Source organism: Amphiura filiformis, chromosome 6 (assembly GCF_039555335.1).
Source record: "Amphiura filiformis chromosome 6, Afil_fr2py, whole genome shotgun sequence".
NCBI lineage: Eukaryota > Metazoa > Echinodermata > Ophiuroidea > Amphilepidida > Amphiuridae > Amphiura > Amphiura filiformis.
Genome location: NC_092633.1, coordinates 41,095,360 through 41,112,720, shown reverse-complemented (window position 1 = coordinate 41,112,720; position 17,361 = coordinate 41,095,360). Strand labels below are relative to the sequence as shown.

The 17,361-nt window shown below is 37.5% G+C and overlaps 1 protein-coding gene across 1 annotated transcript; it reads left to right on the top strand.

Annotated features, from left to right (window-relative positions):
* The first annotated feature begins 5,680 nt into the window (after positions 1 to 5,680).
* Positions 5,681 to 16,991, top strand: LOC140154530 (uncharacterized). The gene is made up of 3 exons (XM_072177099.1): positions 5,681 to 5,735; positions 7,925 to 8,711; positions 16,082 to 16,991. The coding sequence occupies exons 2-3, from the start codon at positions 7,957 to 7,959 to the stop codon at positions 16,908 to 16,910; spliced, it is 1,584 nt and encodes a 527-aa protein (XP_072033200.1). The 5' UTR covers positions 5,681 to 5,735; positions 7,925 to 7,956; the 3' UTR covers positions 16,911 to 16,991.
* The last annotated feature ends 370 nt before the right edge of the window (positions 16,992 to 17,361 follow it).

The following is a 17,361-nucleotide window of genomic DNA, read 5'->3' as shown; positions in this document are numbered from 1 at the left end:
TGCTTGATTTATTGTTGTTACTGAGTTATGTACGTTTTACAAAAGTGTTGATGTTTTAGCCTTCTTTACAACATATTTCAAGAACCACAGGATCTACAAAAGTATATCTGTGATATTTGAATTCTTCCACACACTCGCTTTGAAATGATCAAGGCAATTTTGACAAAAGCTCACTACCATTCGCAAAATGCTGTGAACTGCCAAATCGCAACAGTTTAAAATAGTTGATAACCTTAATGCGTGAATTACACCCGCGTCTGACCAACCTGTTGTTGCAAATGACCTGCTATGGGTATAGGCATTATTTACCAAATGTATACAAAAAGGGAAATCATTGCCGGTAGCAAGTTCCATTCCAATTGGTTAAACATGGCTCCTTTTGCCTGCAACTGTGTTTGCATGTATCAAATTAACCTTTCGTGAATATGGCTCCGCAAGCAAAAATCAATGGCAGATTGTCGATGCTTACAACTGACTGTAGTTTGTATCTTTTGTTTATTACAGGCGAATAAATGCGTTTATCAAATCCTTTTTGTTACCAAGAATATTTGATTAAAGATTGAGTAAAGAATACACCCTCAGTCGTTTTGTGGCATTGATTTATTTAAAAATATTATTCTCCTCGTGGCAAAATAAATGGGTGCAAACAATTATAAGTGGTTTCACCATCGACCTGGACTCTTCAGTATTTCAATGAACCAAAGAGTTGATGGTAGGATCTAAAAGGGTATACTTTTATGTATACTTTATGATAACCAAGAAAGAGCTCTAACATTCCAGGTGTGTTTTATGGTGGGCAATTGTATTTTCTTAACCGGGCTTAAAAGGTCTTGCATACTCCGTATTCTGAAAACACTATAAAGCATGTACGATTATTACTCCCACGTAAATTTGAGGCATTTTTCGCCAAACAGATTATCTGCTTGGCGAAAATGTATCAAATCAAGTACTATTTGAGCGCGTCCATATTGCCAATCATTCCCAGCCATCTTTGAAAACGAGTAGACCATAAAGTGTTAAATATCACATTCAACAGCCTAAAATAAATATTTATTGAATCGGAGCAGATAGAGCTCGTGATACGCTGTCTGCAAACTAATCTCCCCTATGACAGCAGATTACGGGTCTTTCTAAAACATGAATAGAAATGTCATTACGCATAAATTAATTACCTTTCTTTGCTTATTGAACATCAATAGAGGAATGCATCAGATGAGAATAGTTCTTACATGATAATATAATCAAATTGACGAAACCAAACACGAACCTGTGCTTGTGGAATATATAGATGAGATTGCGATTAAGATTGACTCTCGGTGTAAAATTGCTTTCGTATACTGCCAAATAGAAGTTTTGCTGGTAATTATCTTCTTAGAACAAGAACAAAAACAGTGTTGGGAAAATATAAGACAGAGTAATTACTACATAACACTACTCCAAATAAACATCGAAGACAATAACACAATAAATGCCATGTCCATCAAACATGTTCTTAATGCCTCTGAATGGTCCAAAGTTTTGTATGAACCAGCAAGATTGCAGCAGAAGGTTTCCAAATCACCAAATCAGGCAACAAACTCACGGAAACAAGCAAACGGTCAACAGAGGTTGAAAAGTCATCACGTAAGGCTTTTCATTTCAAGTGACCTGGGAGACGGTCGTTTCATTTGTAGTTTTGTAAGCACACTCTTTGGATTTATCAAAGCTTCAGATGCTCCGAAAATGAAATTCAAGGGGTGATTCGCTATACCATAGCCGTGACTATTAATATTGTCAAACAAGAATTGTTATCAAACTTCAGAGTAAAGCTCGGTCAAATCAATGAATTTTTGTCAATGTTGTTTATTGAGAACTAGGGAATTATTGATATTTAGAGTCTGACAGACTGCAAATGTGGTTGGTTTGAATTTGATCATTCATGATTTTCGACAATCTCAGGTTTCTTAAAAATTAAAGATAATAAAAGGCATACCAACACATCTTTGATGAACATAATACTTTCACAGGTCATCGCTAACCATTTAAATAATAAAGATGAAGATAAGACACAATGGTCCCTTTATTTATTTATTTATTTATTTATTTATTTATTTATTCATTTATTTATTTATTTATTTATTTATTTATTTATTTATTTATTTATTTATTTATTTATTTATTTATTTATTTATTTATTTATTTATTATTTATTTATTTATTTATTTTTTATTATTTTTTTTATTTATTTTTTTTTTTATATATTTATATATATGTTTATTTATTTATTTTCTTGGTTCTTTTTTGTTTTACTTTCTTATTTTTTTAATTTTTTTTTGCGCTAAACAATTAGATCTATATCGTATAAAGTATAATTCTTCACACAAACGTTGAATAACACTGCGGTAATGTCACTTGGATATGAAACATTAAAGCGTTTGATGAGATGTAATGAAAGACACGTCGCGGCTGGCCTCTTCACTCAAAGTTTCACTTGATTTAAACTAATTAAAGCAACCGCATAAGCAATTTTGTCGTGCAGACATGACCTGAAATCGATACTTGAAAAATAAGCATCGAGCAATTTGATATTGAGACAATTAATATTACAAAATCAAAAAACAGCAATGACATAATAGGCAATCGTTATTTACTTTAACCTCTCATATTTCCAATTTCTATCACTCCTATTTTTACACAAAGAAATCAAACCAACGGTGTAATATTTGCATTAGCGATACGTAGTCTATTGGATATTGTTAAAATACACTTATTTTGTACCACTGCCATTGAACGGTAAATGCACGATGAAATTAGCGTTTTTGCGTCGATCTTTTTCAGTTATTCGGGCACACAATAATCAGACTGGTACGTGCTTTGTTGTTTTTTCATCTCATTTTACCTGTATTCTCAATGCTCTATGTCATTATGGCATTATATCCTGCTATCATATTATCGTTGATCCAAGTGATTATTTTAGGCATTGATTGAAGGTGGATTATCGTCCCAAAGGCCTGTGGAAATTACTGCGGGCCCGCTGATAATGTAAGCCTATCACATTTTGTCACCATTCCATACATGCTTTAGTAATCGTGAGTCTCAATTATATGTGTCAGTAGACCAGTACATGGACCACATTTAAAATTTTGCAAATAGAATTTTCGGCTATTTCAAACTAAACTTTTAAACAATAATATTGGCAAAATGGTCCACCAAATGGCTTCAATTAGGACTTTATTTTGTAAAAGTTTCTCACTTCGGAGGAGGGAATATTCTTCCTCAGACACACCATGTGTAGTGGATAGGGGCCTACCCGGCACTTAAAGTTTAACACAAATAAGCGGCCAACAATTTTAGGGAAATCTTGTCCACGAAAGGCTTCATGGGCCGTCGTTTCAAATATTTTCGGCTTTTTCAAACTAAACTTTAAAAAGATAATATTGCCAAAATGGTACACCAAATGGCGTCAATTAGGTCTTCATTTCAGAAGGTTTCCCACTTCTGAGGGGCACATCCCCCGCAGACATCCCCTGCGTGGCCCAATCACGACGCAATGGCCACTTCGCGGCCATTTTTTTAATTATATATTATTAAACAACCCCCACCTTATTTCAGATCCGTCACAAAAAAATCAAGCGTACGCGCAATTATCTCCACGGCAGCCAGTTTGGTTCCGCACCCTCCACACAAACAATCTGCCAATGATAACTAACGAGGTCTTTTTGATTGGCTAGCCGTTTCCCATGACGTCATCCAGCACGTGCTGCTCGCGTATCTGATTATTCAGCCAGTAATTCAACCCACGGGCAATCAAGTTCCCAGATGCAGCACTGCTGTTCGGATCTCATTGACTTTGCATTGTCACCCTCTTAGCTAATCAGAAACGCCGTATACGTGGTCATTGGCAGACTGTTTGTGTGGAGGGAGCGTAACCATACTGGCTGCGTAGGAGACTATACGTGCAATTGAATTTCCAAATAAAAAGGTTGTCAATTGGCTATGGAACCCATATGGCTGACGAATTAGGGCGTGACTTGTGTATAAGTGACACAAACAGAAAAGAAATGTAATATAAAAGAGGGCGCAATGAAGGTTCTTTTTTTTTTTTTGAAGATATGGATTTTTTCCCAAAAAGACCTAATTTTTTTGGGTGTTTTTGGAAAAAAAATCCATATCTTCAATACGAAAGGTCAAAATTTTCAATTGATCGTCGGCTTTTCATCCCAACTACATTACACTTTAAGTATAAATCAACAGATTTATAAAGTTTACTTCGAGTACTGTTAAATATCAAAAATATCATTTTTTAATCATTTGCCATTTGTGTATTACATTGCGAATTTCAGCAAATCAAAATTATTTGATATCAGAAGGACATTATTCGTATTCAGAATGTAATTCGATATGTCTGATGTGCTGTAATCTCCCACAATAAATACTGTCCAAACGTTCATACCCCATCCCTTAAAGCGAATTATGGTTAACTTTTCAGAAATAGGCGAATAAAGAGGGCACTATGAGGGTTCTGTTTTTGGGACACCCTGTATTAGTGTTTATAGTGCTCAAAGTAGCCATATGGCTAAGTGTGAGTGACCTGTCAAGTAAAAAAAGTGGTTTTGTATTGCAAAACTTTCATAAATGCATAATGAACTCTCTAAATAAAGAGAAATTGTGAATTTCCCTCGCCGCGATGACTACCGATTGATCCACTCTTAAAATGGTTCTAAGTAGAACCTAAGATGATTCTTGAGCTGTCATGTATATAGAACCATATATGGTTCTACAAAGAACAGAAAATGGTTCTGGCAAGGCTAGAAAGAACCATTTTAGACCCGAAAAGAGTTCTGGAATGGCCAGAAAGAACCATTATGGATTCTTTCAATTATCAAGAACCTTTTCTTATCAGGCATTTACATACACAGATACAGGACAGTAAAGAACCATTTTGGAACGAGTGAAAACATGAGTGAATTTAAATTTAAAAAAAGTGTCAACTTTAAAATTTGAACACAAGAGGGAAACCTCACACAATAGGAGTATCACGTGCCCATAAACGCAAAATGTTTTACAGAAAATATTGAAATGTTGGGTTATATACAGGGTATAAAACATTTTTAATAACGTTTCGACAATACATTTAAAAATGTTGTTATAGCAATAATCATGCTCTCACCCAATGACCCCATGTTTTTTACATGTTGCTCTCACCGAATGCCCCTTACTGCGAAAGTACCAGTCCTACACCTATATCCATTTCATATTGAAGTACCCCCCGGGCTTGGATATAATAGACTAACTATTCTGAGTATGTAGGTCTAAACATTTAGAACGTTTTGGCAGAAAATCAACTAATTTAAATCACATTAATAATGGTCAACTCCCAGCACATTCGATAGTTGTTTGTAACTCCAACACAAAGAATTCCTGCATAATAATACTCGAATTCAATTTCAGTAGGCCTATTATATACCTATTAGTTTCTATACAAGGTGTTCTGAAAAAAAAGAGGCAAACTGGTTTATCAGACTCACTCAGATTGCTTGATCACACCACAAATTGTAATTAAATATACATAAAGTCGAGTAGGCCTATCGGGTTTTTTTTTTCTGGAACTGGTTTTAGTCATGTAAATTCAGTGCAACTTGAACCCTGTTTTTCACGAACAGAATGTCTAAAAGCCTCATACCACTGCCGTTAACTTTGAAAGTGCAACAAAAAGGAGTCTGCTTATGCTAGTTGTTATCTACCATCATTTTCAGGTAAGAATATTTATATTATTGCCATCAGTCCGTGCCCCCGGGTGAAGGGACAAGGGGGGTGCATGAACATTTCTGTCGACAGAAAGAATTTTTGGACGCACAATTTGCATTGCTAATCTTTTTTCAAAAATCAGTGATTTGTGAATAATGGCATGCGGCGCATATAAAATTTATGAAATCAATGGCCTTATAAGGGCTGTTAATGTTATGAGATGGTTTTATGTTTCAAATTATGGAAAAAGGTAAAACTAAAACTGGGAAGGAGTAGCCTATGTTGAAAAGAGGGAACGCAGTTTGGTACCCATATAGCTGCAAGCTTCGTACTATATATTATGCAATAAACTTTGGCACGTGTGAAGAAATGGAGCCTTGTTTTTTGCAGGCAGGCCGACGATATTCTGTATGTGTCAGTTTGGAAATTCGGATAATTATTATCAATTTTGTGTGTGTGTGTGGGGGGGGGGTGCATGCCTCATGATAGTGGATGAGCCAGAACGATTGAAGAAAAATGTGATGCGCCTTTCTCAATTTATAGGGAAAAAGGTCAAAGGTCATACTTTGAATTCCGCACTGCGTTGTACACATTTTCAGATTGCTTTTATAATGGTTTCATTTCCGCTTCAAAAAACTTAAAACTTAGATTTTTTTGTATTCGTTACTTATAGTGATAGGGGTCAATCCACATTGAACTCTATATATATTGACCTTGACATTTTTTCTGATGTAATGACCCACTTGCACAGGTTGAAAAATGAATGTTGAATTTACGTTTAATCGACGATTGAAAGGACCGTCGGATTTGAAAGTTTGCGTAAGTGGTCAAATCGACGTTCAATCAACGTTATCATGGTTCGGGTCATGGTGTAGCAACGTCGATATATACGTCCGCAGACCTGATATTGACGGTTAATTATTCCCTCCATAATAAATGCAAGTGACTTTGGGGTATATGCATGGTCACTTGAACAGTTAGTTAGACGCATGTGACCATGCACATACACCAAAGTCACTTACATTTTCTTATGGAGGGCAGAATTAACCGTCCATTTGTTACCTAAATGAATAACATGTAATTGAGAAAACAAATGGACATAGCTAGTTCGGGCTCTAAGCCCTCGATTTCGACCTTATTTCGACATTGAAATGTAAAACGGGTTAAAAACGGACGATTTTCATATCGAAAGGTTGGGCTACAAAACGATACTCTAATAAATGCATTATGTACAGTTTCCACCTCGATACACCTGAGTACAGAAATTTATCCAAGCACAGGGAGTCTAGCACAGTCTGTGTTTACACTACACGGTTGAGTGCATAGCATCATACAAACTGTGTGAGCTTCTAGCTGGCGACTAGTGGAAAATACGGCCTCTGTGATTGATTTTGTCAAAACCCCGATAGTTTCCTTCATCCAATCAGAAAAGTTTTTATATCGAACGAAAGCCAACACTTCCCGCTAAACTTTATTTCATTACGTCAACAGATGACGCAATTCAATGTTGTCGTTTTTTATCTTTCGACAGCCATGGTGTTACTGTCTATGATTTATTTCACATTAGACGCTCGTAAAAGATGGCTGATTTTATGATATATATTTTTTAACACCAAACAATTCAATGTTTATATAGCAAGACGAATGTGGTCAATCTGTTGACAATGGTCTATTCACGCACAATATTTGACAAAGATGTAGTTTTAAAAGTTGATCCTTACAATATTTTGCTAATTTTATGTCATTAAATGAAAGAGCACACTATACAAGATTCATTGCAATGAGCAATGGCCAAGTCTCTATAAATTGCAAATCTTGTGTAAAAAGTTAATATTTTTGCCTGTTTTGTCATACGGTTGTAAATTCAATGAACAATGACTTTGCTTAAACATGTTAAAGAGTGCTTAGAAATTGATATGAACCACATTTTAAATCAGCTTGAAATCAGGTAGAAAAGCTATGAGTTGATACGGGAAGTGAATCTACGTCGAACTTGTACCCACATGGATGTAGCAACATTGAAGGAGGGCTACATGTATTATAATAGTATGTGCTCCACTGTGCGTCATTTTTACGAATTATCAAGTCAGACAAGATTAAGCATGTTATCAATTATCACTTCCAAGTTCCAACAGAAAAAACAATAACAAGAAAGACCAAAATTAACATTTCCTTTACGTTTCTGTTCTCTTTTCAGTCGCGCAGTCTGAGCTACATCATTTTATAACCATGACAATTCTGTCACTTAGTTGCGTCATCATGACGTGCTGTCTTCAGTTATTCGACGTTGCCATGTCTACCACTGAGCCACCTAGCCAATGTAATACATGCTGTCAAGCCGGCATACCCGGCATCCCCGGTCAACATGGCCTCCAGGGGTCAAAAGGTGATGCCGGGGTCAAGGGTGAGAAGGGAGACTCCTGTGATATCGATCCCAGTATAGTCAAAGGTGAATCGGGGCAGGATGGCCTTCCGGGATCAGAAGGAAGAGCAGGAAGACCCGGCAAGACTGGACCTGCCGGCCCACCGGGCCTTCCGGGCCAACCGGGAGAAAGAGGTGAGAAAGGAGAGATAAGTGAGCTTCCTGAAAGACGAAAGTCTGCATTTACGGCAGTGAACAGTCAGGACAAGGCTGTCACAACTAGCAGTCCATTAGGTGATTGGGACCACGTCGTCGTTAACAAGGGGAATGACTTTAATCAAACCACAGGGAAGTTTACTTGTCGTGTGCCAGGAATATACGTATTCATGTTCAGTCTCTGCGACTGGGATGCGAACCATCCAATCGGGCAACTCATGAAGAACGGTGAGGCTCTTGTTGGTACGTACAGTAATATAGGTGGCCATGATCAGGCGACCAACGGCGCTTTGGTGGAGCTTGCTGAGGGAGACCAAGTCTGGATCGGATTTGGAAATTCAGGAACTGTTAACAGTAATAATTGGAAATATACCACGTTCTCTGGATATTTGCTTTACGAAGAGTAACAGCATTTAATACGACTTTTAAATCACACTATATACTCTACATTGTGACTGTTGTATGCGACTTTAAGGACAGCAATAATGAAAAGTGGTTGTTCAAACTGTTATCTGTTCCAACTCCATGCAGTGACACCTCATGCATATTCCTAGGAATAGGATTAGGCAATGTTCACTGAAGGGGCATGCAAAAAACTACTACAGCCCTGTTATATAATTGACGTTTCACAGAAAAATGTAGTCCGACGTGTAGGACCTTTTTTTCTTATTTCCCAGACAATATTCACCTCAGACTATGACCACTATCTCATATCTATGGCGCAAGAAAGACGAATCGCGAAAGTCCAGTGACCATCGCCGCCATCGGGCGGCGTGGTCACTGGACTTTCGCGATCAATCTTTCTTGAGCAATCAGAGCCTGAGCAGTGATAGTTGGTAACTGAGAAAAAAACCAGGTCCTATTCGTCGGACTAGAAAAATGCTACACCCATATCAATATATTAAAAGGTCCAGAGAAATAAATGAGGTGTCACTGGAATTGGAATAATTGGTGTGATTATCTCATAGTAACAAAAAGCAAATACTTAATATATAAACCTTACGTATTCCCTTGTATTGTAATTATATTGACAACAGAGGGCAACGTTATCGATTTTGACAGTTCGAAACCATTTTCGTAAAAAAAAAACCGCAGTGATTTAAAGTGGGCTACGCACAGGCACAACGCCTAGACATTGATCCGCAAGCCTCAACAACTTTACAGGCTTTCGCTGACCACTTCATTCCATAAACCATTAAACAACAACACAGGGCCTTGCAGCTATAGAAGCGCACACCCTAGACATTCGTATGCACGCATGGTCGTATACTTGCGCTCGGCGAATCGAGTGAAGCACTTCAAAAAATTAGATAGGGACGGTTTAAAGTAGCCTGTTATTTGTTGATATGCAGAAATCACGACCAGACCACCCGTTATCAATATTGCTTGAAATAAGTTACTATAGTTTAACGATACAAAAATGAAATCAACCAATTTTGCTTGTAACAGATGCAATTAACTCGTTCATGATGTTAGCTCTATTTTTCTTATGATGCTAGGCCTATAATTCGTATATCCAGATAATGCCCAAAATAGACATAATGACCTTTCTTCAATCATGAACAAAAGATGTGTAAATGTAAAGACAATGCACGGTATATTATAATAATTTCCATATAATGACGAATACCAGATTACTATAAACCGCACCTATAACCTATGGAGTGACATAAGCGATTCGCCGAGAGCGCACCGCGACAAAGGCACAAACCGACGCTTTGCACCGCTAAACGTCGATAACGTTACCCTCTATTATCATTATAATACAAACTAACTGATCCAAGGAACTGGTTTAGCTATCTTTGACTCCGGCAGTGTGCGGTGATTACAATGACATGAATAATAATAACGTATTCATGGTAAATCATTTCGGAAATTCCCGAAAGCCTTTACAAAAGAAACCGAAAATAGGTCATCTTCGATGCGCAAATCGTTACTGCGCCGTTCAACGTGCAAAGTGCCGATCTTCGCATCGACAATGACGTAGTCTCTGTTTTTATGCAATCGAATCTGGGAAGTATCGGAAAGGTTAATGAATACAATAACGACGTTTTACTGAAGAGGCCTGAAGAAGAAAAATACACTTTTAATAATTATGTACTCAACGGTAACAAATTAAAAAGTCGCCACTGGTTCCATCCCCATTTAATCCCAGTCTGATTTATGGCAAAATAATTTATATAATAATTTTCTATACACTTTCCTTCGAAGGTTGATACCCAAATTTGATATCAAAAGTGTAATCATCGTGAGCATAGGAACCGTTGAGAAGGTCATCGCCTAGCGAATTCATTCATGTTTATTCAAATGAAGCGCCTAAGGTAGATTCTTTTGACTTGAAGTGTGACCAACAATCCACTTGACGAAACAAAAGGGATACATTTTGCTGCAGTCGCTTACACCTGCCTTTCTTTTGATCACTCATTGTAATCATATCATCACTACCGTAAAACCCCGTCTACAAGCATATAGTGTGCTTCAGATGAAAGCTACATTAATCCAGTCGCCATTATGGAGTTAGAGCAAATAAATTACGGATCCAAGCATATACAAACAAGTATTATTTTAAGACCGATCTATTGTATTGGTATATTAACGCTTGCTTCGAATTAATCAAGCTTTTATAAAAAACACTATATGTGATGCGATCAAGCAAAATCAGTCGGAACTCGGAAATATTGATTTTGAGATATAGTCAAACAAAGGAACTATTTCCTTTTGTTTCCTATTGTTTTGGTAACTCTTTAATTGTTCATATCTTTGGAAATAGTTTTTCAATTTTAATGGGGTTTTCTGCAAAATCCAGGTTTGTAAATGGTTTTACTATCCTATAAAAAACTGAAAATTTAATATCTCCGAGTTCCGACTTGATTTTGCTTGATCGCGTCACATATATGCTTGTAGACGGGGTTTTACGGTATGTCAACTGGATCACGCTTTTGAATTCGGCACCCTAGGATCAAAATGATCGCAACACAAAGTCTTTGACATGCACTACCAATTCCAATAGGTGTGTGATCCAGTTACCAAAGAGTTATGTAATCACTTTGCTGGCGAGGCATTTTGTAGTTGCCAGCTGGTGAAGACTATAATTAGTCAATTTAATGTCGAAGCTCTTGGCGCACCCTGTATAAGACTTTCTCTGTAGGAGATGAACACATTGTTGACTTTTGACATGAACACTCATTAACATACAAAATGCTTACATCTTTGCCAAACATCTTATATGATTTCAGACGACAAGCAAAACTTGGTAAACCGTTATCGAACCCGAGATTAAACTATCGCCGACGAAGTTTAAGAATCGTGAATTGGAATTCTGTTTGTTTTCTGTCACCTGTGTTTCACAGCTGAATTCATATTGGATACCAGGTATGGATTAAGATAATTACGTAAATTATGAAACTAAGAACGGTACAGTGCACTGTTAAATACATTCCCGTGCAGAAAACTGCTGGCAGCTGAACTGTCAGCAATCGTCTGGTTTTGTTTTACAGAACTGTCCGGTTTTGTTAACAGAATGTCAGATTATTTCCGTTTTTTTACAGAATGTGTCTGGGGATTTTTACAGAATGTTTCTATTTTTTCCGGATTTACAAACGTTTCTGGTTTTTTTTTACAAAACGTTTCTCTTTTTCACAGCAGTTTTGCTGTTTTTAAAAAGCTGGGCCGTTTGATACAGAATGTTCGTTTTCTTTACAGAATGTTATTGCTGTTTTACAGACTGTTTCTGGGTTTTGTTTTTTACCCAGGTTTTACAGAACGTTTCTGTATTTTCATAGAATTTGTCTTTTTTAAAACGGAGGAAAAAACCACGTACGTCCGGGCATTTTAACAGTGAACCATCATCTTGTAATAAAAATCGCATTTGTATATCGTCACCCTGCTAGAATAATTGCCCAACTTCATTTTTTTTTGTAATTTTGAGAACAAAGTACTAAATATGTGACCGTCCATCTCAAACCGCTCGTAAAGTCGGCAAATTGTATTTCGAGTTACAGTGCAAAATGTGCATAGAGGTTGTATTCATATGTCCCTAATGTTTGTCCTACATGTTTCTCATTTTAGTCCAGTCAAACACCAATCTTTAATCCTATTGTTGAAGAGGATAATAAGCTTATACTTATGAATAGAAAGTCTTTGTTTGCTTTGGCTAAATCCTGTTCAAGTGGTAGGTTAACCAACAATTAACAATGAGATGACATTCCTGAACCTCGTTGAGTTTGGGATGATTTGAAGTGACCGCCAATTATGACCATTTGATATTTAATACCAGCAATGTGGAATAAGAAAAATAATGTAGTGCCAAAATAATGTACCCTTTTACTGAAGGAGCAAAGTTTAACAAGTTATAACTCCGCTTCTGGATATCGTTTGAAGTCAAATGATATATCACCGTATAGCTTATGATATATATTTTCTAAACACGGAAGAAAACAAATTTGACCAGGGGCCGACTTTACGAGCGTTTCGACCAGGACGGTCACATATGGTTCAAGCATGCATCAGTTACGTAATCACCCTAACTATTTCTGAATACTAAGTATTCCTTTTAATGTGTCTCAATATCATTTGTTCTTGTGAATAAATATGTTGAAATGCATTCTTGAGCCATATTTTGTACTATAACTTTGTTCTCAAAATTACACAAAATGACTCAGGCAATTAAAGTAGCAGACTGACGATATTGCACCTTAGGCCTTCAAGGCCTATGATTGCACAAATATAACCGCGTCCGGGAGGTCTAAACTATTATATGCAAATGTATATATATAGTTGGCACACTTGCCAAAATGTCGAAACTTACACCAGCGCATTGGTGTAAATCACACAGCAAGCGAAAGGACGCAATCTGATCATATAGGGTGGTCTAAAAACAAATTCAAAGGTTTTAATTAATATTCCTCAAAGTTGAAAAGTCTGTTTCAAAATGTTGTTGCATATTATAAAATACCCTTTTCTCTTTCTAAGAGTATTTGGTGAAAATATGAATTAAAAATCTCAAAATTAAGTTTGTCCACACTAAATTGCCATTTTTGTATTGGCTGCTAGCTGCGTCACATCACAATTACATTAAAGTTGTTTTCCCACGGTCGTGATGGTATGCAGCAATCACGTTGAAAATTTCACATGAAATTCAGAAACGGGACGTAAACGGCATGGACATTTATGTGGCTTGTTAGAAGTTAAAGTTTGCAGAAGAGAAAGACAGTTGTTCCGTTCTTCTGTGGAGAAGTTAGGCTCGCATGCACGTTACCAAAAGCTCTCTATTGTAGTTTGGCTCATACTGCATTCCATACAGGGTGTCCCTGAAAGATCTGTATCGTCGGGAACTGATTTTTGTGTACTTTAACGCATAAATCAAACGTAAATAACTGATGATGTTGAGGTACATATCAGCTATCACATACTTTTTGAATTTTGACAATTGACCGCTCCGTTTTTGAATTTTACTCCCTCTTTTTCAAGCCTTTCCACGGAGTCAATATCCATCAATAACAACAGACGAATCATGCACTGATGATGCGCAGTGATTAGGCCTCCTAACTTTTAATATTAATAGTACGTCTCAAAGCCCTTCCCAAGTTAAAAACCTAATACGGAATGCGTTTTTAATTAGTTTTTAATTTTTTAAACATTAATTCTGTGTATCTGTGGCAAGGATAGACACATTTTCATATCTCAGGGAGGTTGCACTGTGGTCAAGATGAAGAATTTTTTATTGAGATTTACTCTTTGGACTATGTTGACACATATGACGATGTCAGACGTGAGATTTTGGGTTTTGAATCGGGGGGAAATGAATGTGCCGGAAAAAAAACTGAAATTTACTCAATCCAGCGGGAATAACACGAAAAAACGGGCGATTTTACTAATACGCGCGGGAGCTTTGAGACGAATTATTAAATCAAGATGGCCTTAGGACTCTGACTATACTATATAGATCATCGATTGATATTTGAAGCCGTAGAAATTATTATATTTCAAGAACGGTATGGTTAATTGTCAAAATTCAAAAAGTATGTGATAGGTGATTTTTTCCTCAACCACACCAAGTATTTAGTTATGTTTAGTTGTGGCGTTAAAATACCCAAACAATTACGTTTCTGACGATACAGTTCTTTCAGTGACACCCTTTATGACCTAACATCTAAGTTTGGGACATAATTTACGTTATAACGCCCGTAAAACACCGTGTTTTGGGGCCAAAATTGGGCAAAATTGCAAACGCTTGGTGCGCACTGACCCCATCAAATACCAAAATTTACATTCATTTTGGGCTCAAATAGTTTGAAATTGAAAATTTCAATGTTTCCGCCGCCACTGCCCCACCCCACCCCCACACACACATATATTACGGTCAGGAGTTGGCGTTAAAGCCAACATCAACATGCAAAAAAAAATTAAGGATGGCTTTCCTAATTAACAAACGGATCTTTGTGTAACAGTCTTTGTTGTTTTTGACTCGATTGGAAATCACTCAATTGCAAATGGAGATGTAGAGAGCATGAGGTAGTCGCCTCCACATCAGGCAGCACTTGCACTTCCCATCAGGCAGCACATGCACTTCGATCTTGATTTTGACGTATTGTATGGGATTTACGGTTACCGCTCCTCCATCCCCCAGGACTAAATCAAACCAACCTTTTTTTAAGTTCCCAAGGATTCCGAAAGGATGATTCATTTCTGACTACGTGCCTATCATGCAACCCTCATCCTCCGAGTTCCGGCTCATGCCCATAGCCAGTACCTGGGGGAAATGTTTCGCCCTATTTCCCATGTACATGATGTTATATTTGTATACTATTCTTTTTCCAATCAAACTTGATGAGCATGACGAGCAATGTAATACCACTTTGTTGAAATCGGAGCACTTTTCGGCTACCGATCCCTGTGGGGCCTATTTGACCTTTAACTTTTCTGCTAATAACTCGAGAACAGTATAGCACAGGTAGGCCTACTGGTATGTCAAACAATTTTTCTGCATCTTGGAGCCGAGAGGAATGATTTATACTTTGGTGTGGCTTTTCACTAGTGGAGCAAGTGTAAAATGTGACTCTTAAATCGGGATCTGTGTTGACCTTTGATTTTGGGAATAATATTGATCGTATTTAAGGACCATAAAGGAACATAAAAATGTTGGTTTGGTTAAGAGAGGTAACCGTATATAGCTTTAGGGGTCAGATATCAACGTTTGCACAGTATAGGGCATGAGAGCACACCAAATACATGGAATTGCATTTTGAATACGAGGAATGTCCTTCTGATATCAAATAATTTTGATTTTGTTTTTTAAATTCGCGATATACATGTAATCCAAATTTTATGGCAAATTATTAAAAATTGATATTTTGATATTTAACAATTTTAACAAAAAAATGTTTATCTTCAATAAGGTCACAACTTTCAAATGATGGACGGGTTTTCCTTCCAGCTACATACACTTTAAGTACATATCATTAGGACTGTTAAATATCAATTTTTAATAATTGCCATAAAATTTGTACTTTATCGCGAATTTCAAATAATCAAAATTATTTGATACCAGAAGGACATTCCTCGTATTCAGAATGCAATTTGGTGTGTCTGATGTGCTCTCAGGTTCCCACGAAAAAATACTGTGCAAACGTTGCTATCCGATTCCTTCAGATTATGCTCTGTAAATGAATCTAGAAAGTTCATTTTAATTGCATATTATAATTGTCTTGATTGCATGATTGGTTCAAGTAGATCAATATGATTTTCATTACATTTTTTAAAATTGTATTTTTACAGCTTGCTGAGGGGTATAATGGCAGTGTTTTCTTTCATTTGTATCACAACCGTCTTTTATGTTATCTTCCATTGTGGAGGAATCGTCTCGAGCCAAACGACTCATGAACCATTTGAGAATCACTCGCCTTCCATCAATACATGCTTTCAGAATGGCATACCCGGGATTCCCGGACAGCATGGCCTACCAGGGTCAAGAGGTGACCCTGGGGTCAAAGGTGACAAAGGGGACTCATGTCAAAGCGACAGAAGAGCCAAAGGAGAGAAGGGTGAACCAGGAGAAGTTCTGGAAGCACATAGCTCTCCGTGCTCGAAAGGAAACATGGGTACGCCTGGCAAGGTTGGCCCACAGGGCCCTGTCGGGCCCTCAGGCCCTCGAGGAGGACTTGGATCAAAGGGTGAGAAAGGTGAACCTTGTGTGGCTCCTCCGAAGCAGAAATCTGCGTTTACAGCGGTGAACACTCAAGACAAAATAGTGAGCGTTGGAGATGTTTTGGGAAACTGGGACAACCTCGTCACCAATAAAGGTAACGACTTTGATCAGACATCCGGAAAATTCACCTGCAGTGTACCTGGGACATACGCCTTCATGTTTAGTTGTGGATATACAGGTGGCCGCACCGGTCCAGTGTGTTTTCTAAATATAAATGGGGCAACAGTTGTGGGCATATTTACTGGGACAGCGCAGCGCGACCAGGTCAGTAACGGAGCCACTTTGGATCTAGCTATTGGAGAGGAAGTTTGGGTCAGCATAGGTTACCAAGCAGGGACTGTAAGCAGTAATCAATACAAATATACTACATTTTCAGGATATCTTCTTTTTGAAGATTAATAACTTGGCGCATCTCGGACTGTCAGTTGATGATTAAGTCTTCCAGGTACACAATTTTGCCATAGACACGATCAATGCGTATGCGAACATGGTGAAGGGGGGTACCAGGGTGTTTTGGGATTGTTGTTTTTGTGGTTGTGTGTGTGGTGTGGGGAGGGTGTGGTGGGTGGGGGTGTTCTTGTGTGAGTGATAAAATTGATAGAAATATAATATTCCTATCCTTGTTTCTAATAATCAGCGACTGCTTACTTCACGTATTTTTAAGAGACATTTTACTCTTGATGTATAAGCTATTTGATAAACGTAGCGGTAAATATAATTATATAGATAGGAAGCAAAATAAAAGATGTCTTGAACCCCCCCCCCCCCCCACCCGCAATTCACCTTTTTACATCATTCCCATAAGCCTAGTGCGGATACATCTGTGATGTCGTAATTTGTGTCACGCGGA

Coding starts and splice junctions, on each gene's coding strand:
- LOC140154530 (XM_072177099.1), top strand. CDS start 7,957: ATGACAATTCTGTCACTTAGTTGCGTCATCATGACGTGCTGTCTTCAG. Junction 8,712..16,081: donor TATTTGCTTTACGAAGAGTA/ACAGCATTTAAT, acceptor GTATTTTTACAG/CTTGCTGAGGGGTATAATGG.